The sequence below is a fragment of the Zootoca vivipara genome, chromosome 8 (genome assembly GCF_965207765.1).
Source record: "Zootoca vivipara chromosome 8, rZooViv2.hap1.1, whole genome shotgun sequence".
Taxonomy (NCBI): Eukaryota; Metazoa; Chordata; class Lepidosauria; order Squamata; family Lacertidae; genus Zootoca; species Zootoca vivipara.
The window spans coordinates 54,922,301-54,945,947 of NC_142591.1; the positions used below are offsets into that span (position 1 = coordinate 54,922,301).

General features: G+C 41.6%; 1 protein-coding gene across 2 annotated transcripts in view; it reads left to right on the forward strand.

The window, feature by feature from the left end:
- The first annotated feature begins 1,698 nt into the window (after nt 1-1,698).
- The window catches only part of PREX2 (phosphatidylinositol-3,4,5-trisphosphate dependent Rac exchange factor 2), a 102,824-nt gene continuing 80,875 nt past the window's right edge, over nt 1,699-23,647 (forward strand). For both annotated transcript variants that reach the window (XM_035125053.3, XM_035125054.3), the window contains exon 1: nt 1,699-2,389. In XM_035125053.3, the coding sequence (XP_034980944.3) occupies nt 2,249-2,389 (141 nt within the window). In that variant the 5' untranslated portion in view covers nt 1,699-2,248. The remainder of the gene's footprint in view (nt 2,390-23,647) is intronic.

Consider the following 23,647-nt stretch of genomic DNA (forward strand, 5'->3'; position numbering starts at 1 on the left):
CATTGCATTGAGACATAGGTGAAGGACAATTAATAAACAATTACAATGATAGGTGTGTTTGCAACCCAAGGATATTGCAAGCAATGGAAACATCAGAATATCTGAACTTCAAGTTACTGCGTTGGTCACTTTTTAAATTTATGTGAAACACCTGTATGCTGCCTGAAGTACAGTATCAACATTCTCAAAACCTAGTCCAAGCGCTACAAAATCTCCTAATGTACATCAAACAAACTCTCTTTTGCAATCAGCATGATCCAGGATGCTTTGATAAGTACTGTCAAAGGCATTTATAGTACAAACACACACATACAATTTGGGTATCTTTACAGGAAAACGCCTCTTCTTCACAGGAGACAGTAGCTTCTCTGTACCCTGGGCTCATGACACAATTTGTGATGGAGCTTTCTAAACCATACACATAAAAGGAAAGAAAACAGAGGGTTTGCTGTTCTTATTTTGTGGCCTTTTCTCTGGTGGCTCTCAAGCTTTCTTTTGAACTGTCCCTCCATTGCTTCCTATTGCAAGAGTCAGTAAAGTTTTAGCTCACCAACATACACTTGATGGGATAACAACACAGGGAAGTGTTCCATTGTAAGTATCTCAATGAAAACTTGAATCCAGTGTTTTAGAAGCATGTTCAGGGCAATAGTAAATCTGTATTCTGTATACTAAATAGCTGCATATTTTAAAAATGCCAAGGGTGCCAGAGTGGAGCTTCAATGACCTCATGTAATCAGAATGAAGGAGATGCTATAATTTTGCTAACATACACATTTATTCATTTTTAATTTTTATTAAATATTTTCTTAGTTTACAGAAATCTCTGCATGGTCTCTTTTTAAGCTTGTGCTTTTTACATATCAATTACATTTGCACAGGGACCTATTAGCATACACCAGAATGTACACAGGCTCCATTACACTACAGCAATGGAGGCAGACAACATACATTTGGCTGTACATGCATAGTCCCCTGTGCAAATGTAATTGATCTGTAAAAACACAACCTGAAAAAGAGACAACAGGTGTGATCCAGCCCTACAGGTAGGCTGTACCTAAATTGGTCATCTGCACAAGGCTCCTCTTTTTTTCTTTTTACAAATGGATGCACTGCTATTATAAGATGAATTCCTTATTTGTTGTGGCTTCTGCCATGAGAGGTACATCCAGTTTTAGACCAGCAAATTGCCATATACCTCAGCTCAGGAGTGCCAGCTTGGCCCCATGACCGTGGGTGCCAAGGGCCATGGGTGCCATGCAGTGTGCATGGCCCTGACACCAAAATTTGTGGGTGCACAAATGGGAATTTTGTGGATGGGCACCCAGAGCCCCAGGGAGTTGGCCCCTATGCCTCAACTAATTGATTGCGCGATGCATGTACGATGCTGTATACTAACCAGATTTGTTATATACAGTACAGCAATCCCAAATTATAGGTTCTCTGTGACTGTATGCATGTGTGCGTACGTTTACCAAAACACACACATATATACATTAGCATTTTAAATGATATTTATGTGGGGGTGAGTGGGAATGTGGGGGTAGGAGGCACGACCCGTGACTGGCAGTGAAACACAAAGAATAACAAACTCCGAGCCAGAATCTCAGCAGTCTAGCTCGTTTGGGACATTTTAAAGCCGCAGCCTCTCAACTGGGAGATCTCCAATTAGCCGCGAAACAAACTCCAAAAGCGCACAAGCTTGTGTGTGAAACAAGCAGTTGCTGGCACGCAACCATTTCCCAAGGTTGTGCTTCCTTTGCTTTTCGCTGAGATTTGGCGCAGGCGAGGGAAAGGGCTCGGAGTCACATGGATACAAAGCTTTTGATTAATGTCCAGGCGCTGCTGCTGCTGCTTGAAGTCTCCAAATCTCCCCACAGTCATACAAAGAGAGCCGAGAGCTGGTGACCACTCGCACTTCCTTCAGGCTGGGTCCCTCTTCCTGACCGGGAAAGGACGAGAGAGAGAGAGAGAGAGAGGCTGCAGCGGGGTGAGGGGTGGAGGAAGCGAAGCGGCTCCTCCACAGCTGGGATAGTGAGGGGAGCCCGCAGAAGCGAGCTCCGGCCTCGCCATGGAACGGAGCGGGCTCTTTTGTTGTGGTCTTTTCTGAACCCCTGAGGGAATTTCCCCGCCTCTCCCCCCCCCCTTGTCCTGCCGGCCGCCTCGCCAAACACTAGAAGGAGCCGAGGGGAGGAAAGTTTCGAAGGCGCTTCTTTCGGGGGACGGGGGTGGCGGTGGAGAGGAAACCATGACCGAAGAAAGCAAAGGGGAAGGGAAAGGAGAGAGCGGGAAAGACCCCGAGAAGCAGCTGCGCCTCCGGGTGTGCGTTTTGAATGAGCTGCTGAAGACGGAGCGCGACTATGTGGCCACTCTAGAGTTTCTCGTGTCGGTGAGTTGCCCGCCCCTCCCCCCCTCGACGCTTCTTCGCCTTCGCGCGGGGCTCCTCGGCCGCCTCGTCCTGGACTTCTTGTGCACAAACAACCAGCCTTCTCCTCCCTCCCTCCCTCTCCCCATCTTTTCCCCTTGCCAAGTTTGCCAACAGAGAAGAGGGGGAAGGGAATGGTTTTCCTGGAGGAACTCAAAAGCTTTGGGGACCAAGTAGAAAAAAAGACAAGATTTGATATTTCTCCCCGAAGAGGAGGCTAATTCCTGGTGATCCAGGTCTCTCTGTAAAGCCATGTTGTGGTTTTTCCTCCTTAGAGGAGAAATGGGTGTGTGTGTGTTTCTTGTGGCATGTATTTTCCTTAGCTGATTTTAAGCATGTTGCTTTTGTGTTGAAGAGGTGATGGAGCTAACATTTCAAACAAACAAACTTCCTCTCTGTGTGCACAGACGTTGAAAAGTAGTGAGCGCTGTTTGCCTCAGGTACATTTGGTTGAACGGCGTTTGGGGGGATATTAACTGTTGGAAGTTTAGAGTTTCGTCTCCTAAGGCGCCACAGTCTCTGTATTTACAATAATCCTTGTAACACAGTATTCTGGCAGGGGGTAAGAGAGAGAGAGAGAGAGAGAGCACACAAGCAAAAGTGGGGGGGGGGAATGCTTGATCTATAACAGCTGTTCAATATTAAAGCCACATGTAGCATTTGCCCCTTCTCCCCACCCGTTGACATCCTTCTATTCAAAATTTTATTTTGGTAATAAGTTGGTGACCCATGATTGAAATGGCTATGAATTGCACAGCTGTAAAGGTAACACACCTTTTTATATTAGGGCCGAATTCAGTGTAAAAGAAGAAGCTTTTGCATTTGGAGGAAGCAGACTTCTGAAAGAAACAAGGAAGGTAGAACTTCCTGTGAAGGATCACAAACGCAAACATCTCTATATTGCCTCCTGGCCTAATTTACACATTTATTGGCAGCATCACCTAAGAAGCTTTTGGGATAAACAAATCTCAAGTTGTCTGCTTAGTTTTGTGGAGTGCCTGTCATAATACCCCTCACATTTTTCTTTCTCTTCTCCCCCTTCTCATCCTGAGGGGGAAATCTTTCAAACAGCAAACTTCCTGCTTAGTTTTCTGAGATCTGTGAACTTTATCATGCAAGAGAAAATCCTCAGCTTGGCTTTTGGCAAGAAGACCAACAGTAGAGATGATGAAGTAAAATATCACAAAGTAACATAGTATACTGTGTTTTGTCATTCAGCTTCTGTTTTACACAAAATCTAGTTGTTAAAGTATTTTTTGCTCCTTATCTGATGCACCTGGAATTTGCTTTAAAAAGTATCAACAAGTTGAAAACTCCTGAGATATTGTTTTGTCTGTATTTTTCATACAGTGTTGGTCATTCCTGAAAAATGAAGCTGATGACACAAATATTACATCTTAGTTTAGGCTGCGGAGGGTGATGGTGGTGCAATCTTTGGGTTCACCTGTGAAGATTTGGATATGTGCAGGCTAGCTGGAGTTTCAAGCTAAAAAATGGAAGTGTGCAGTGCCTATATATTCCAGTGGGATTTGTGTGCATGTAAGCTTGTCCAGGGCAGTGTCCCAATGTGAGAGAACTATGCCTTGTTTACCTACTGCCCTCTTATGAGGAGGGGCAATAGCTCAATAATAGAACACAGGCCTTGCATTCATTTAAATAAATAAGCAAAAGAAAATAGGTAGCAAGTGACTTGAATGCCCTCAGGTGATACCCTAGAGAGTTGCTGCCAGTCAGAGTAGACAATACTGGGTCAGATGGTCAAGTACCGTGACCTAGTGAACTGGACCTTGGAATCAACTTCCACTATCAGTTAGATAATGTGGAAACTTGCAAAGAAACAGAACTCTGTTGCAGGGAACCCCTGAAGTGTTTTTTTAGGTGGGGAAACTCAAGATGTTCTAATATTACATGAAAAATTAAATTCAAATTCCCTGAAAATACAGTTTATGAATATTACACAAATGTGAAAGGATGGTGGTGCTGATGGCCTAGACGTTCTTATGCATAGGACCTCTGCAACAGTGGGTTTTTTGGATTGTTGCCTTGGTCTGTCATTTTCTTCTTGATCTCAGTGTGAGACTACAGCTGCTATGCTGTGCACATTTACATGAAAGTAAGTCCCACTAAGCACTGTGGGATTTAGAAATGAGTAAACATGCACAGGAATAGGATTACAATTCATTACAATGGGACGCGGGTGGCGCTGTGGCTTAAACCACAGAGCCTAGGGCTGGCCGATCAGAAGGTCGGCAGTTCGAATCCCCGCGATGGGGTGAGCTCCCGTTGCTCGGTCCCTGCTCCTGCCAACCTAGCAGTTCGAAAGCACGTCAAAGTGCAAGTAGATAAATAGGTACCACTACAACGGGAAGGTAAATGGCGTTTCCGTGTGCTGCTCTGGTTTGCCAGAAGCGGCTTTGTCATGCTGGCCACATGACCTGGAAGCTGTACGCAGGCTCCCTTGGCCAATAAAGTGAGATAAGCGCTGCAACCCCAGAGTCGGTCACGACTGGACCTTATGGTCAAGGGTCCCTTTACCTTTACCTTTAAACATGCATAGAACTAGGATTACAATTCATTTTCCTTTGGGTGCTAGTAGCTGCCAAGTATTGCTAGGAGGGCGCAGGGTACATAGGTTGTGCAAAACCGTATACATACAGTAATGCGTTAACACGGACATAAGAAGAGCGCTGATCAGACCAAATGTCCATCTAGTCCTACATAGTGTTCCCACAGTGACCAACTAGATCCTTATGGGAAGCTGCAAGCAGGAGATGAGTGCAGTAGTAGCGCGCTCCCACTTGTGATACCAGTAACTAATGTTCAGAAGCATGCTGCCTTTGGTACTGGAGCCATCCTTACAAGTAGCTATTGATAGCCTTATCTGTTAATTTGTATAATCGCCTTTAAAACCACCCATGTTGATAGTCACCACCACATCTTCTTGTGTGAATTCACTATGGAAGTGTGAATTCACTATGAAATTCACTGTTTAGCTTCACTGGATAACCCTGGCTCCCAGTATAGAAGGGAAGAAAAGGTCTCTCTTTCCACTTTCTTCAAAGCATGCGTTGTTTTATACACCACAAATATGTTTATGCAAAAAAGAGATGCAAACACAGTTGCCTTTCCTCAGAGGAAGTCGCTCCATCCCTTTGATCATTTTAGTTGCCCTTTTCTGCAGATTTTCCATCTCCGCAAGCACATTTTTGAGGTTTGGTGGCCATATCTGTACACAATTCCAAGTATGATCACACAGTAGATTTGTATAAGTGTATAATAAATACTACATTAGGTTTAAAAAAATTGTGTAGAAAATTGAAATTTCTGTTGAAGTGAGTGAACTCTGGGGAAGCTGCAGAGAAATTATTTGATATGCTGTTCTTTTTGATGTTTGAAATTAATCTTCAGGCTACTGCTGATTTCTCTGTGGTTCAACAACTTCAAAGGAACTTGGGTTTCCTAAAAGTTTGTTCTGTACAACAGATGATGCACTGCCCATTACAAGAGGCTGAAAGACTTTTATTCTTCGGGCCTATCTTAAAAAAATTTAAACCAGTCAGGAAATATTTTGCATGGTCCAGACAGTGACAATGACATTTCAGCTCATTTAGGGGACAAAACTAGAAACCACAGGAAGTTTGTTAAACAACCCAAAGGTAATCCAGTAGCCAAGCAGGATCCATGCAAAGGATCAGTGATCACACTCACACTAACATATAATTTGGTCTGAAAAAAATCATTAGGTATGAAAGATGGAGAGTCAAGGAAAGGTCAAAGGCAGGGAAGGAACAGAAAAACCTAAACAGCAATCTGACTTGGACACCATGCATAAAAGAAGGAAGGTCAGAACCTCTTTCTCTCCCTATGTTTGCACCACCTATTTATTTCCCCCGAATATGAGATCCTTCCCTATTTGCCCCCAAAGGTTTTGCTACTTGTCTTTTGTGACCACACGCAAAGAGACCACACACAAAGAGAAGTAGAATTACACACATAAGGAATGATTCCAGTTTAGGATGCTCACTCATAAGCAGATCAACTGAACTAGACCTTTCCCAGCCCTCTGATTTGTTCTGCTGTTATATAGCAGCTCTTTGTTGAGTCTAGTGTTATTATCTCAGAAGATATGTCAGGGACCTGCTGGTTTTGAAACAGGGGCTCTGGTAGCTGCTGAACAAAGATAGTTCTGAACACCGCTAGTTCTCTGATGGTCATATACATTTCCATGTTAAACCTAGCTTTTTATCAAAGGAACTGTTTTCATGGAGCCCCTAGGTCTTCCTTTGGTACCTACAGTATATTTTCCTGCCTTGAAGGATCCTATCTACTTTCATCATGGAGCCTTTCCAACCTCTCTAATTCCCCAGTTTTTATTCTTGTTCTCTTGCATCAGAATGAAATTCCAACTTCAATCTTGGCTCTGACAATGGAATTTGGACAAATTATGTGGGGGCCACTATATACAGCCACCACTATATACTGATTCTCCAGATTGCAACTGAACTTTGGCCATTGACTTCAATGCAGGTCAAGTTTTTCAGAGCATCTTGTGCTGCAATACTAAGGCAGAGACGATGACTCTTGAATTAATATACCGGAGGTAATTAAGGCTCTTCAAAGCAAAGACTTGCTTAGATTGAAAAGCTGAATGCATGATAACATCAACACACATCCAGTCCCGAGACACAGTAAACAGGAAATAAAAATAAAGTAAACATTGAAGTCTTAGCTCTAAAAGTTAAAAATGCTCATCCAGGATTTAGAGCTATATCTGTAACATACATATATCTAAAATTTAGATGATAAGATTTCACATTAACTGGCAGCAGTTCTAGAGGAATAGCTGTCTGTCTCAGAAAAACATTCCTGTGTTGCTTTAAAGACATTGTTGTTCCCAGTTGTTCCTATCTATCTATCTGAATATTTGTCTGTCTGTCTAGTACAATCTAATTCTTTTCTCATTCTTCTTGACCTAGGAAAAGCCCTGCCACAGGTCTGTTTTGGGAGCCCTGTCAGGGAGCTGTATAAACCCTTCTCAATAAATGAGCTGTTAACAATGCTTATGTGGAGATTTAAAACATGGGACCAGCAGACAACAGCTAATCCATTTTATAAATTTATTCTTATATAAATCTCATAATTTTTAGGATTGTTATTTTCATTGTTAACTGGACAAACTTATTTTTCTTATTCACATTTTAATCTTTGAATTCAATTATTAATCTATATTATTCTTGAGTCAAAATCATGTAACCTACAAAACAGAAGGTTTGTTGACTGGATCACTGTAGTCAGTTGCTGTCTCAATAGGTCAACCATTGATCACTTGTTGAAATGTACCTAGTGGCAATAAACTTATACTATACAGAGGTGATCCAGTCAACATAGTATACCTGGACTTACCAAAAAGCTTTCAGCAAAGTAGCTCACCAAAGACTCCTGAGTAAGCTTAGCAGTCAAGGAATAAGAGAAGTCCTCTTGTGGATCAGAAATTGGTTAAGTTTCATGAAGCAAAGAATAGTTCTCAGAGAAGTAGAAAGTGAAACTCCCCCATCGGTATTGTGACCTGTGCTTTTTAACTTGTTCATAAATGAGCTAGAGCAGGCATCCCCAAGCTGCAGCCCTCCAGATGTTTTGGCCTACAACTCCCATGATCCCTAGCTAACAGGACCAGTGGTCGGGAAAGATGGGAATTGTAGTCCAAAACATCTGGAGGGCCGAAGTTTGGGGATGCCTGAGCTAGAGTTAGGAGTGAGCAGTGAGGTAGCTAAGTTTACTGATGGTAGTAAATTGTTGTTAAAAGACAAAAAGATTGCAAAGAGCTCCAAAAGGACCTAGCTAAACTGAGTAAATGAGTTGTAAAATGGCAAATGCAATTTAATGTAAACAAGTGTAAAGTGTGTAAAGTGAATGTTAATTTCACACATACTGTACACTGATGGGGTCTGAATTAGCAGTGACAGACCAGGAACGAGACTTTGGATTGTAGTAGGTAGCTCAAATGGGACGTGGGTGGCGCTGTGGGTTAAACCACTGAGCCTAGGGCTTGCTGATCAGAAGGTCGTTGGTGAGCTCCCATTGCTCGGTCCCAGCTCCTGCCAACCTCGTTCGAAAGCACGTCAAAGTGCAAGTAGATAAATAGGTACCGCTACAGAGGGAAGGTAAACGGCGTTTCGATGTGCTGCTTTGGTTTGCCAGAAGCGGTTTAGTCATGCTGGCCACATGACCTGGAAGCTGTACGCCGGCTCCCTCAGCCAATAATGCGAGATGAGCGCCACAAACCCAGAGTCGGTCATGACTGGACCTAATGGTCGGGGTCCCTTTACCTTTACCTTTAGGTAGCTCAATGGAGGTTTTGATCCAGTGCATGGTGGCCGTGAAGAAGGCAAATTCCATGCTAGGGATCATTAGGACAGGAATTGAAAATAAATCTTCCAGTATCATAATTCTGTTATACAAATCTATGGAATACTGTGTGCAGTCCTGGTCACATCACCTCAACCAAAATTATCAAGGGGATGGAGTTACTCCCTTATGAAGAAAGGTTGCAATGTTTGGGACTTTTTAGCTTCAAGAAAAGGTGACTAAGAGATGACATGATATAAGTGTATAAAATTATGCATGGAATGGAGAAAGTGAATACAGTAGATAAAAGTCCCGCCCCCCTAACACTAGAGCTTGCAGACATTCAATGAAGCTAAATGCTGGAAGATTAAGTACAGATAAAAGGAAGCACTTCTTCATGCAATGCTGGAACTCCCAGGAGGCAGTGAGGACTACCAGCAAAGATGGCTTTCAAAGAGGATTAGACAAATTCATGGAGGAGAGGGCTATCAAAGTCTACTGGCCATGATGGCTATGCTCTCACTCCACAGTTGATGGCATCAGTGCTCCTGGGTGCCACTTGCTGGAAACTGCAGGAGGGGAGAGTGCTCTAATCCTGTTTCCTGGTTTCTCACATTGTTAGGCATTGTGAGAACAGGATGTTGGGGTGGATGGGCCTCTGATCCAGCAGACTGTGCCTATGCTCTTAATTCAGGTTTGCCTTGATTTGTGATGGTGTTTTCCTCTGGCTGCTAGCCTGCCTTGCGTGTGAGTTTTTCCTTCTTCCCAGGCAAACCTACCTTTGTGCATTGAATCAGGAGGCACAGGAAACTACAACCCCCTTGCAGGAAATAGCGTTCCTTTGAAAGCTTACAAGGGTCGAGGCCATTTAAGGATGGAGGCTGTTTCTAGCAAGCACCCGCTCCTGCTGGTTCACCTGACACTATGGTGGGAGGCCTTCCATCAAGTCCTGAATGTTGTCACTGCTAGGTGAATGGGGAGGGAGGGCAGCGAAGTCCAAGGTGCTTATACAAAAAGAGAAACGCGAGAAATAAGATATTATGACTCTGTATGACGAGGGCCAAGCTTCAGAGCTCGCCTCAGGAAAAACACACACATTGTTTTCGATTAAAAACAAAGCCTTGTTTGCTGAGCACAGTTCCAGGTCAAGCTATAGGGAATTTGCTCATCACTAGATTCAAGAGAAAGAGGTCTCAGAAACCTCTGCTGTTTTGTACTTATGATGTAGTATACATATTTAGGCAGGGAATCAGAGATGTGTTGTTCAAGGACCCTCATCTACAGATCATCGCATCCAGCAGCAGGTTGCATGCACAGAATTACGCATAGAAGGATCTGCATGTTGACCTGTGAAACATGTTATCTGTGCTGGATTGGGGAGCTTGAGAAGGTAAAGTAAGTTCAGAGCAGGAAGGAAACCCACAATATTGGAGGAATCACTTTGGCACTATTTTTAACACAAAAATGGGCGACTGAATTAAAGAAATGCAATGTGTTTCTTGACCTCTCGAGTTTACCCCCAGTCTATGTCAACACAAGGTAACCAGGGATCTAAATTTAGATTTCTTGCATGTCAGTTATCTTAACTGTGTTCCATATCTCACTTCCAAATGGCTTGTATTTTATTCATTGAAAAAGTATTAATCAAATATATAGTAATTTGTGACTTTATAATGGCTAACAAAGCTGCACAGTGTGTTGCCGGATTTTTTTAATGGGAAGGGGAAAGACTTCAGCTGGCTGTGCTTTTTGATAAGGTTGTGCGATTTCCTTTTCCTCTGCTCTCTAACACACCACTTGTATGGCTGATGCATCATATAAAGTCAAAAGGAAGCTGAGACACAATTACCATAGAAAGTCAAAATCACTGCCATTCACTTCCAGTTTCTGCTGTTTTTGTCTACTCTGTTACAAAGTGAGGAAAACAGTGAATGGTTTCTTAGTTACTAAGAATTTAATATCAATAGCACCACCTGCATTCTTTATAAGGTAGAATGCTTATTTTTGATGTACATGCAAGAAAACAAAAGAAAATTGAATGCATTTCATTTGCAGGAAATTATTTTCAGACTGTTGTAGTTCACCCAATAGCTTTCAAACATTTTAAAAATTCCAGACACTCAAGAAGAGTAGTAAATGAAGTATTTTGTTGTAATAATTAAACATTTTAACACATCACATCTACATATTACACAATGTCAATTCATTTTTTAATTTACCAGTAAGCACAAGTTCAAAGTCAAATTTATGCAGTTTGATTTTTTTTCACTAGCAATTCAACAAAAATAAGTGATGAATTGAGTGAGAATATGAAAGTTGTAACTTAATGCGACATATGTTTTGAACTTGTTACAACTTGTATTATTCAGTGTAGAAAATGCAGGATGTGGTGATTAATCTTTCAATTTATTAGAATTTGCAAACAGAAAAAGATAGGGAGAAAGCAAACTAGGAGTTTGAATGAAAAATTATGAGACATGCATGAACCATGTGAAGACTGTGACAGTATTAAATCCAAAAAGAATGAATACTGTATGAAATTAACAGTGCAGTTACTAGCCCCATTGAACATAATGTGGATTCCCAGAGAGAAGGTTGCAACTGCTTTGATCCTCCCATGGTTGGGTATGCTGATCAGAAGGTCATTGATTCAAATCTGCCCTACAGGCTGAGCTCTAGTTGCTCTGTCCCAGTTTCTGCCAACCTAGCAGTTCGAAAGCATACTTGTGCAAGTAGATAAATAGGTACCACTGTGGTAGGAAGATAAATGGTATTTCCATGTGCTCTGGCTTCTGTCACGGTGTTCTGTTGCACCAGAAGCAGTTTAGTTCTGCTGGTCACATGACCTGGAAAGCTGTGGACCGGTTCCCTTGGCCTGAAGCAACCATGAGCACCACACCTCATAGTCACCTTTGAATGGACTTAACTGTCAAGGAATCCCTTACCTTTTTTACTTCTACCTGCTGCTGCATTACTGTGAGTTAAGCCATGGTTTGACTTAGCGTTGCATCCAAAGTTGCTCCAGACAAACCATGAGTTGTAGCCAAGGTTTGTTGTGTGGCATACCACTTGTGATTTGTGTCAGGGAGATAAACCATGAGCCTGGGTTCAGATGTAATGCTGAGCCAAACCATGGCTTAGCTCATGATTTCATGAGTCCTGTGGTAATGCAATGAAGAGAATGGTTGGATCCTGAGGAGGAATGGAACTCAGAAAGTTGGAGCTGGTTGACCCTGGGGAGGGTCAGTATTTGTAGCTTTTAAAGCTTCAGGGCACCTATCTTCTTCCAACTGTAGCACTCAGGTTTCCAGTTCTGTTTTATAATTGGTGAAGGTAGAAACACTACTCCCACATAATAACTTGCTACCAGTGAACTGATCAAGCTACAGATGCTTTGTCAGAGGCAAGACCTAAAACTTTAACAGATTATAAATCCGTGGAACTGACAATAATACTGTAGTTAAAAATAAAGATAGTGGATGTATTTTCTTCATAAAGTTCTAGGATGTTATACAAAGAGAAGAGGTAGAGTTTTAACCATGCTATTCTGATCAATGGATTTGCTTCTTTCTATGAAGTAGAATTCTAATTGCTGGCATCAGTAGCAGGATTCCTGTTATATGAATTGGGGACTAGAACAATGAAGCTGACTGATGAATAAATACTACAGCAGCTGCTGATCCTGCCAATAACAAGTTACAAAAGAGAAGTTTGAGCTGCTGGGATTTCCCTTTCTGAGCTGAAACATTTTATAAACTCACAGAACTGTATGGAAGATTTGAGTTACAAGTGTAACTTGAATAAAATAATATGACCACAGAGTAAGATTAGTGTTGTTGGAACAGAGACCAACATAGTAGCTAACTGTCAAGTTATTTAAGTAAAGGAGAGTTTGTTCCATAGTAATGCAGAAAACAGGTGCTTAAACACTGGGAGAGTGGACATGTAACTCATCATTTTGAAGATGTTGAATGCCTTTCTAGATCCTAGAACAGTTACTCGGTCTGTCCGTTGAGTAAAGGAAGCAGCAAAAGACCTTAATGGTATCTTGGGAGGTGGTGGAAAGAGGTGGGTGGATTGGTCATGCAATTTCATTCAGAAATGCAAGGATGGCAGTCAGCCCAGACTCCTCAAAGAAGTCCCTGTACAACAGTTTTCAACCTAAATTCATGCTGCTGATTAGATGCAGAATCTTTTCATTTGTAGCAGCCAATTTGCTTCAGTGAGCAGAGGGCCATAACATAAAATATCAGAAATACATCCAACTCTGGACAGAAAATATTTTGTTTCTTGAATTATAATTCCCATGTAGATTATACATTTCTCTATGGTTTGTTCTTTGAATTAGATGCAATAGCACAGTACACTCTTAATAAGGATTTGGTAAAATATGAAACTTTTCTTTCCAGCTAATTGATAGGATTTTTGAATGGGGTAAAGGGGAGTTATCTAGAGTGAGTATTGGGGAGTGAGCAATATAGTATTCAGAGTGAGTCAGCTTTCAATTACTGGGATTTGCAATGTTATCAAGTATGTACTTTTGAGTTTGTTATGCATAGTTTTCTAATTAGACTCTCACATCCCTTTGGCTTCCTCTGTCCATTTTTTATGACTGAGTTTTTTAAATGCAGGCAATTAAACCATTTTTCTTTTAAACTACAACTATTGAAGCTGTCTATATGGATTATAGTATCTGCATTATACCTGGTTAAAATTAGTGGAATTTTCTTTGGAAATCCTCTGATTCTTCATGCTGATTATGAGATTGAGCTTTTCAAAAAATATATACCATTTAAAATGAATGACATGCCACTGCAAGTAGATAAATAGGTACCACTGCGGCGGGAAGGTAAACGGCGTTTCCGTGTGCTCTGGTTTCCATCATGGTGTCCCGTTGCTCCAGAAGCACTTCATGGGCTTCCATGAAGAAAAAAGGTGTAATGGCAAACAAGCATGCACAACATGTGATTACTACTGAGCTGCAATAATGGGGATTAAGTGCACCATTCAAGCAATTGTCCTGGGAATCCCTTCTCCTTCTTTACTTCCTTTACCACACTTTCCAGGGGTTAAATCAGTAATGCCTGGCTGGGCAGCATGGCATTGCTTACTTGACTTTGCAATGGTGCAAGTTACTGCTAGTTACCATAAGGAGCAAAGCTGTGGGAAGCTGGATGTGGGCTCAGCAGCAGATCCAATCTTCTGGCTCCCCCTCCCCCTCTCAGGAACTAGCAGTGACTTGCCACACTGAGAAGCCAGGTAAATATTGCCGCCCTGCATGTGCCACTACTGGGTTAAATGTGTTGTTCAAACATACAGTATGTCATGGGAATTCCACCCCCCCCCTCTTAGCACCTTTCATTGGGCTGGTGGCAATGCGTAAATATACTGCTCATTTAACACTGCCTGAGAGATAAGAACTCTCTCTGATAAGAGCTAAAGTATTAAGGATGACAAACAAAACAAAGGCTTCTCCCATCAGGAGAAATCAAATCAGCAACATTTTTCAAAATTGCTCTTTTAAAAGCTGCAGTCTGGTTGGCTTCCCTTGCTTGCTCTCCCAATAATCAACTCCTTCCCCTCTTTTTAAAAAAATCATTTTAAAAGATTTTGCTGCAAGCATTCTTCAGAAATTTTGTTTAATGTGAGGTGTTTCAATACTACAAAAGGTTTGAGAACCACTGGTGTATACAATAAGAGTGCACTTGTAAGCAATAACATAATCAATGTGATCTTCCAGATTCTACTGATAGGATTTCTGGAGAAGCAAAAGCAACATTCCCAGTGCTAGCAAAGATAACCACCACTGTATAAGTAGAGAAACCCATGAGTAGCTGGCTGCTCCTTTGTGGCAATTTGCATGTATACACTCTAAGAGATTCCATGCACTACTTGCAAGTAGTAGTGTTTGGACAGCTGCTAGAGGCTGGCTTAGAGACACTGGCCTCCTTTCCTGACAGACAACTGGACAGAGAAGAAAAGAACAGCTCTTGTCCAAGTCTAACAAGCACCATAGAGCTCCCTTGTTCCCAATAATAGCACCCCCTTTGAGAATTGATTTACCAGTGAAAGGAGAACTTGTGCCTCTACTTTAGTGTAATGTAGGAAGCAGAGCACACTGCTCTTTAAAATCTTTAGCACAGCAATGCGGAGGCTACCTTTTGGCAGTTTTTAGCAATGCTGGGAAGCTAAGTCAAGGCACAAGTTATAGTAGCTCAAACCTCAGTCCTAAGCAGTTACAAAATGTAAGAAATCGAGTTAAAACAAAATAGAAACCATAATGCACACTCACATAAATAATTCTGTATACAGTATAAAAGATTAATTATTACACAGGTTACCAGGTTAGACACTCATTGGCTGTTTTCAGATATTAAAACCAATGAACTATACAAACAAGTTTTCGGGACCTTTGGAGAAATGTCTGCTGCTTCTATCCTTTGCCATAGTTTCCCACAAGTCAGCAGAGGACCGAAACAGCAGTTTTTCCTACTGTTTTTGTCCTTCTCCAAAACTTCTTGTAAGACCTCACCTTGCCTTCCAGGCCTCTGTATTTGCTATAGGTTTCAAGAAAGAGGCAAAGCTGTTCCTGACTTTTATTTAATAACAACTTTCCTTCCCCAAAGTTCTCTATTTGCTTCAGCACACTAGCAAAGCCCGAATGATGAGGTGAGAGCTGGGGTCTTGGAAGAAGCTTTGGAGAAGGACAGAAACAGCTGGCCATTTCTCCAACTGTTTCTGTCCTCTTCCAAAACTTTCTGCAAGTGAGAGAAGCCCCCACCTCCCCCTCACATACTCTAGTAGGCACAGAGGGCTGGAGGGAGAGGCAGGGTTCTGCCTCACTTCAGCTGAAGTTTGCTTGAATAAGAAACAGGAAGAAATGCTACCTGTCTCTTTTCTTATCTGCTCTGTTGGAGAAAGGCTGTTACAGTGAGGCAGTGAGGTTTCTTGCCAGGGGATAAGGGACACTCATTCCTGGTAAGCGGGTGAGTGACAAATAATGTTGATGCCAGCCAATGGCTGTATCTGGTCCACCAAGGCTCTTTTGTGGCCTCTCCATCTCTTCCTATCTGCTGTGTGGCAAATTCAAGCTACTCAAATAAGTTAACAACATTTCTACATCTTTGAGGTCAAATAGGACCTTGCTGGAGTTTCACTGCCTATCAGTGATTTGCATGGTCTGAACAGTCTAAAGGAAAATATGAAAACTATTAGTTACTAATAATTAAATAAAAAAGTAAAAGTTAGTTTTAGATAAATGAAAAGCCATAAACCAACCACATTTATTTCTGTGTCACTTGCATGCTTTGTTATCATAGCTCAAGGTACTGATTCAAATGCCAATAGGGAATAAAAAAAAGACTGGGTGGGGAAGCCTTGATACAAATTTTGCAAGAAACAAAGATTATCAAGTTAGTAGGGTAGCAACATTTAAAGGAAAGCTGCTTGCTGCTGCTGAAGATTTAGCTAAAAAGAGAGGAGAAATACAGGTGAATGTTCAGCAATTGCTTATGGAGACATACAAGCTATTCTGTCAGCCATAAGCCTTTCATTTCCATTGATAACTGAACCCCATTCATGCATGCAAACAAATACAAATGTTAATTGGGTGCCCCCTCCCTCCCAAACCTGGGCACGAAAGAGGTCTGTCTGTACATCTGAGAGTGCACAAACCTCTAGATTGGGCACAAGCCTTATTAAATTTAAGACTGATACTTGATTTTCAAAAAGACATGCTGAATAATTGTTCCAAATTTGGTTAAACATTTCATGGTTGTACAAAATTTTAATCAGTTTGCAGAGTATGAAGATAATTGGTGAGAGAAAACAAAAAAGCGCTGAATCATTCAGACTAAAGTGCAATACTTCCATCTTAGCTAAGCATATTGGCCATGATAGTTACTCACTAGAGGTATGCAGAACATTTTGTACACAAGACTCAATGAAGCTTTCATCATTTTTTCGCTAATTGGAATTTCTCTCTTTCCCTTCCTCTCAACTGGCATTGCACTGCCACTTCTACTATACAAGATTAAATAACCATGCTGAACTTGCAAAACTAACCATGCGCTTTTAAAGATCCATTGCATAGAAGTGAGTTCCACTAAAATGAATGGGTTCCATGTATATATATAGGACTGGGATCTAAAATATGTGGGGTCTAAAATATGGCATGATGGGAAAGCTGTTTACAGGACACCACAAGAAGAAATATTTTCTTATTCACACGTGAAGAAGAGTCATTACTGAGTGACTGTTAAAGGAGTAGAATGCATCTCTAACAATCAAAAGTTCATCTCAATCATAAAAGGTAAAGGTAACGGGACCCCTGACCGGTCCAGTCGTGACCGACTCTGGGGTTGCGCGCTCATCTCACTTTATTGGCCAAGGGAGCCGGCGTATAGCTTCCAGGTCCTGTGGCCAGCATGACAAAGCCGCTTCTGGCAAACCAGAGCAGCACATGGAAACGCCGTTTACCTTCCCGCTGTAGCGGTTCCTATTTATCTACTTGCATTTTGACGTGCTTTCGAACTGCTAGGTTGGCAGGAGCTGGGACCAAGCAACAGGAGCTCACCCCGTCACAGGGATTCAAACCGCCGACCTTCTGATCAGCAAGCCCTAGGCTCAGTGGTTTAACCACAGCGCATTAAATAGTAGTTACTGAGATTTTATTAATTATCAAATTCATTATGAAAAATATTTTTGTACTTAATGGCAATTTAGTTTAAGGATAATAAACAGCACAATCCTATACCTGTCTACTCAAAAAGCCCATTGAGATCTGTGGGGCTTATTATCTGGAAAGTGGGCATAGATGTCAGGGACTGGGCAGAGGAGGAATGGTGGAGACCACCTCCCGGGAAGCAGGAAGAGGAAGACAGTATAGATTTACAACAGTGGTTTGCAGGAGGTCACAGCTCAGAGGTAGATGAAGGGGGAAGGGGAAATAATGGGAGAGGAGGAGCAGGCAGAACTGGAGCAGCTGGCTGACATGGTACCATTAGAAAGCATTCCAGACCCTTCATCTCTCAGAACCGAGCCAGCCTTAAATTAGGAGAGCAAAGTGCTCAAAGACAGAGGGCACTTAGCAGCACTGGTAGAAGTGATGAATAAGGAGATGGGAGAGACAGGGTGGGGGTAGAGATTCACTTTGGAGAACGCCATTATCCAAGAGGATGGGTTCTGTAGTAAGGTTACCAGATACTTTTCAATGAATCCGGGGACACTTTTCAACTTCCTACTAAATAGATGGATTTTGTCAGGGGACTGATTTGTAAATCTGGGGACTGTCCCCAGGAAACGGGGGCATCTGGTAACCTTATTATAGCCTCTCTCTGTAAGGATTGAAATAAAAAGGACAGTAATAAACTTTTCCTTGTCTTTATACTTTCCTGGGCAGCCAGTTGGGAGCTGATGACAGCATCCTGACAGTAGGATTGCAAACAAAATTTCTATAGAGAGAAATAAAATGTGATAAAATATGTGCAAATATTTCAGTAGAAAATTTAATTTTGTGCTCACAATTTACAGTAGTTCAAAGAGAAGAAACACCCTCGAGCAAATCTTTTCTTTGCCAAGGGACTGGAATGGTCACCATCCTCTCTCATGGCATCAATACAGAGCACGATGGCTATGATTTATCAATGACTCTTGTCATTCAATTTATTGCAGGGATTTTTTTCTGCAATACATACATTACAATAATTTAAAAACCATATATACTGAAAACATGCTTTGGCAAGAACTTGTGCATGGAAAAACCATTATGATATTTGAACCAGGTATAAATTATTTCTTACTGTAATTCAGAGCTATGTATTATTTTGTAAGTGTCCACACAGCACAGTTGAGATCCCTGAACACTTTTTGTTTGGCCACCAGCTTGCATCTAAATAGTTGTGAAATACTTATTTTCACAGATGGCTTAAGATGGGATATCTATTAAAACTTAGTTTGATATTAATTAAGTCAATGGCATGTGCATTATGCAGCTTCACATACTGTTAAAAGAATTAACCTACTGCTTCGGCATTGATCAAACTTTGTTCATCGCCTTGTCATTCTTTTCTGCAAGAGGAGATCAGCCAAATCAATGTTTCCTGACTGTGATGTCATATGAGTCAAATGAAATATTGTGTGTCATTTTTGTGGTGCCATAGACATTTTGAAGTGATTGTGAGAGTGCACTTACTCACATTGAAAGTGGCTATCCATGTGACTTCCCTGGGACCTGAGACCCCGAAAAGCCCTTACCAGCCAAGAGTAGAAAATAGTAGACTTGATGTACAAATAATCTGACTTCCTAAAAAGCAGTTTCCCATATTTCTTTGGGTCCGTCTCCACATACACGTGGTTACTGTTCTGTTCAAAACAGTTATGGTATAAGCACCAAATGCTACATCAGGCAGGGGCCAAAACCTTACCTGCAACATTTCTGTTTAGTCTGTAATACTCATCAGCATCACACTAGATGTTATGAAAGAAACATACCCATTTCTTCCTCATAATGCTAATATAGGGCGCTTGGAGGGGAAAGTCATTTTTCCTCAGCCTACTGATTCTCCTTTGCAAATGTTTCTCATCCAAGCAGATTTGAATGTTTTTCCCTAGCCAGTTTCCAAAACTAGAAGTGAGTCTACATGAAGCGGGTTGGGGCTGGCTGGGGTGGATCCACCTTCCCACACTCCTTCCTGATGTCCAATCCTCCTCTATATGTGGCCGTTTTCCTACCCACAAAAACGGGGTTGCAACAACATGTTTTCCAAGGTAACATCTAGCTTGACCCTTAAAAGGGCATTAGAAATTTCCGATGCCAACATCTGTATATCTCAGTGAAAACAGCTGTTGTGAGTGGGAATAGCAGACTAAGTTCATGTTGACAATTCTGCTTGGACATAAATGTGGCAGAAAGTTACTCTGACCAATATCTGGCCATTAGCACCTGCATATTAAAATGGCATCAGCATAGTAATACCAAAAAACTATCAGAATTTTTCAGGCATATATTGTTCTCTCTAAAAAAAATAGCTTTGGAGGGAAGAGACTGCACTTTATCCTGCAGCCAGTTATTGTCTCTTTTAAGTAACAGTCTTCACTGAAACACACATGCAGTTTCATACTGCTAATGTACTCTTCATCCAAGAAACTGTTCTAATGCTATTGTACTCCTATGGAGGTAAATTTTGGCCTTGTTTCTGCATCTCCACATGAGATTTCTTTATTCCATTTATCTGCTAAGATTGTGTATCTCACGGTTATCAGAGAGAAGGTCAGTTCTCAGAAACTGTGTGTTGTCAGTCCAGGGGTTTGCAACCATTTAAATCTGTTTCATAGGAACAAAAAGTGTGTTGAGATCTCCACCCTCCTTTGTTCCCAGGGTGAACTCCTTTTTTTTTCTACAGCCAGGAAATTATGTTTGCTTCCTTTTTGTCTGTTCCTTAAGAATAACAGGGAAAGAAATGTGTCTTTAAGGTTTGCAGTTAACAGCTGGCAAATGTGTTTGGGGTAAGATATTTTTCTTTATATGGTTGGACAAGTCTTGCTGTGCCTCAGAAAGAAATGGGTCATCCCACTTCCGTGACCTCACAATACCTATCAGAAAGAGCAGAAACAATACGTGGACACATTCTGTGCTCCCAGACAAAAGAAAAAAAAGAAAGAAATTGTGATCAAATTCAGTTACTTACACTGCATACAACTACACAGCTGACAGTGTGGTGATTATGGAGGTGGAGAGTGAGCTGTCTTGGGCTCTCGGTGGGTAATGAATGAAATATTGTTATATAAACCAGAGTTTTGTTGTATAACTAACTAGGAGTATATATTTGTGGAATTTCCCCACCTCTTTAAGCCAGGCCAGTATTAGGAATCAAACCTCAACAATCACATAAAAACCTCAACAATCACATAAAAAGCAGCAATGCAGGATAAAATAGCAGCAGCAGCAAAATGTGTGAAGGTGCCGTGGGTGCTTCCCACGAGTCACGACACACCACCACCTTGAGTAATATCTACAAGGCTTTATTTACAGCTACGGTATGTACAGGTCAGAGCGAAAATGTCCATGGCTGTTTCAGTCTGAGTCAGAATCCGGAAGTGGCTGTTTTCGGGACCGCCTCCAGTACCGTAGAGTAGCATTGGTGTCCTAAGGCGCCTCCTCTCTACCCGTCGCTTTCTCCCCTGTGTTGCTAGGGAGAAGGAAGGACGGTTGTCCCCTTCCCTCCTGAACTACTCAACTGCTGACCAGGCTCTCGGGTCACTGACACCTCCCCTTCCACAGTGCTCTGTTCAGACGTTCTGTGCTGGCAGCCCCCCTGCCAGTTCCTCAGCCTCAGCACCACTCTGAGTGGTGCTCTGAGCTGGGAACATCCTGGAGGCCCGACGCTTCCCGGCTGGGCTCTCTGCCGACCCCTGGTGGCCCCCTGACAAAACAGATCTAATAAACATGATAAAAAGCACAGCTACCGTAAGTGAAAAAGCATTCACCCAGGACTAGAAAGTCTTGGGATTTGTCACGAGGAAAAACGCCTAGGGGAAAAGCATTCCATACGCAGTCTGCTAGAACTGGGAATGCCTTTTCTCAAGAAGGCGGCCTTAGAATTTAGGCAGATTCATGTGGTGCGAGGTGGCAAGTGAGAGACCTTTTTCACCTAAGGTCCACATTTCCTTGCAAACAGTCTTCTGGGGCCTGCATGCCAGTGGTGGGTGAGGGCAGAGGAAAAAGTGGGCAGATAAATGAATATGGCTGTTACCTTTGTACATTGGGCTGCATTCCAGCCATGCAAAAGTCACATTTTTCTATGTATCCCCTCCATCACTCCATCGTCCACCCAGGCAAACAAGCACACTTATGAAAAGGTTTTAACTGAGAAGCTGGCAGCATTCCCACCTCTTATCCTAGATTATTTAACATACACCTGGAAAAGCCAAAGCATCTCAGTAATATATATTTCCCTGTGGAAGCTGCTCTCTGAAAAGGCACAGCATGGAATCACCTTTTCATTTTGAGCTGTTCATGAAGAATTAGTTGAAAATAAAATGTGGATTAGCTAAGGTTGTTGCTTTTAATAAATCACTATAAAAATAGTGATATTTTTAAAATAATCTGTTTTTAAAATTCATCCAGGTGTGCAGAATACAGGATTTATTTTTCTTACCAGCAGATGCAAAACATAGGCAGGATGTGTTTAATTGTAAACTGTTTAGAAATAAAATAAAATGGATATTGTGTCCCAGAAGGAATTACATTGCACACAAAAATGAGGATTATCCAAGGTTGTAATTTTGAACAAGCCAATAGACAAGAGAGAGAGAGAGAAATAAAAAAGCAGTTCTAGCATTCATCCAGGTGGTTTAAGCAGAATGCAAGATTTTAATAAACAACAACAATACAGTAATTTTTATTATTTTCCCCCAACCATCTGGCTGGGTTTCCCCAGCAGCTCTGGGCAGCTTACAACATATCTAAAAACATAATAAAAACATCAACCCTTAAAAACTTCCACAAAACAAAATTTAACCAAGTTTGTCTGTCTGTCCATCCATACTTCTTTCCTCCCTTCCTCCTCTGCTCTCTGTTCTGCTGATATCTTGGATTTCAATGAAAACTTATAAAATCCTGGATGAAAAATGGATCTTGATCTCTCTTGGTTCATGGAACCAAGAAAAAATCGGAATAGTATAAGAAAGTTGTAATGATAAGGTTTACAATTATTACAATCTGAAGAAGTGTGCATGCACACGAAAGCTCATACCAATGACAAACTTAGTTGGTCTCTAAGGTGCTACTGGAAGGAATTTTTTTTTGTTTCAATTATTTCAATGGAATGAAATTACATAGGTGCTGAAGTGGTGGTTGGCATCTGCCTGTTTCAGGAGACAATGGAAGAGTACTTAATTCGTATTTTTGGAAGCAATAAATGAAATTACAGCTATATCACAATTTGAATAGCCCCCTTCTCTTAAAGCTTTCCTGAAGCATTTTAGAACAGGCGTCTACTTTATAGACACAACCATAAACATAAGCCAATATCAGGCTGCAGAAAATGTACAAATTATCACACTGGAATTATCAAATTTGGCAGGCACTCAAAATACATTAAAATTCTATTATCTATAGCCAGGCTCATAAAATGTGCTTCAATGGGAGTTTGTGTGTATTTGTGTTGTGTGTTGCCATGTTAAGAGTTGTGTTTGCAATGATAATTTGCAAATGAAACTGCCTAACTCGGAGAGGAGTTGTTTTGGAACTTTCTCTGACCAGTTCACCAGAAGCAAACCAGGATTAAATATGACTGAGTAGCAGGAAACAACCCCAGGTGTAGTGCGACCCCAGGAACAGTTGGTTCAAATGTGTTAGACACAACTGCCCCACAACAATATGGAGTATAGCATGATGTATGTGTTATATTAGAAAAAGGACTTTTCTCTCCTATGGAATTGAAATAGATTGCTGTTTGGGGGTGCAATGGGAAGGATGCTTGAAGAGTAACAAGAGTGGGGAATCTCCCCCCCCCTGTTTGGGGCCACATTCTATTGAGGGCAATCTGAAGGGGGAGGGTTATGCCAGCAGTGGACAGAGCATGAACCAAAACTGGATGAGCACTCAACTTCTCTCTCTCTTCACCACCCTCTCTGTTTCCCCTCTGCTTCCTTGACAATAGTATGAAATTACTTTGTTGTTTTGTTGTTGTTTAGTCGTTTAGTCGTGTCCGACTCTTCGTGACCCCATGGACCATAGCACGCCAGGCACTCCTGTCTTGCACTGCCTCCCGCAGTTTGGTCAAACTCATGTTCGTAGCTTCGAGAACACTGTCCAACCATCTTGTCCTCTGTCGTCCCCTTCTCCTAGTGCCCTCAATCTTTCCCAACATCAGG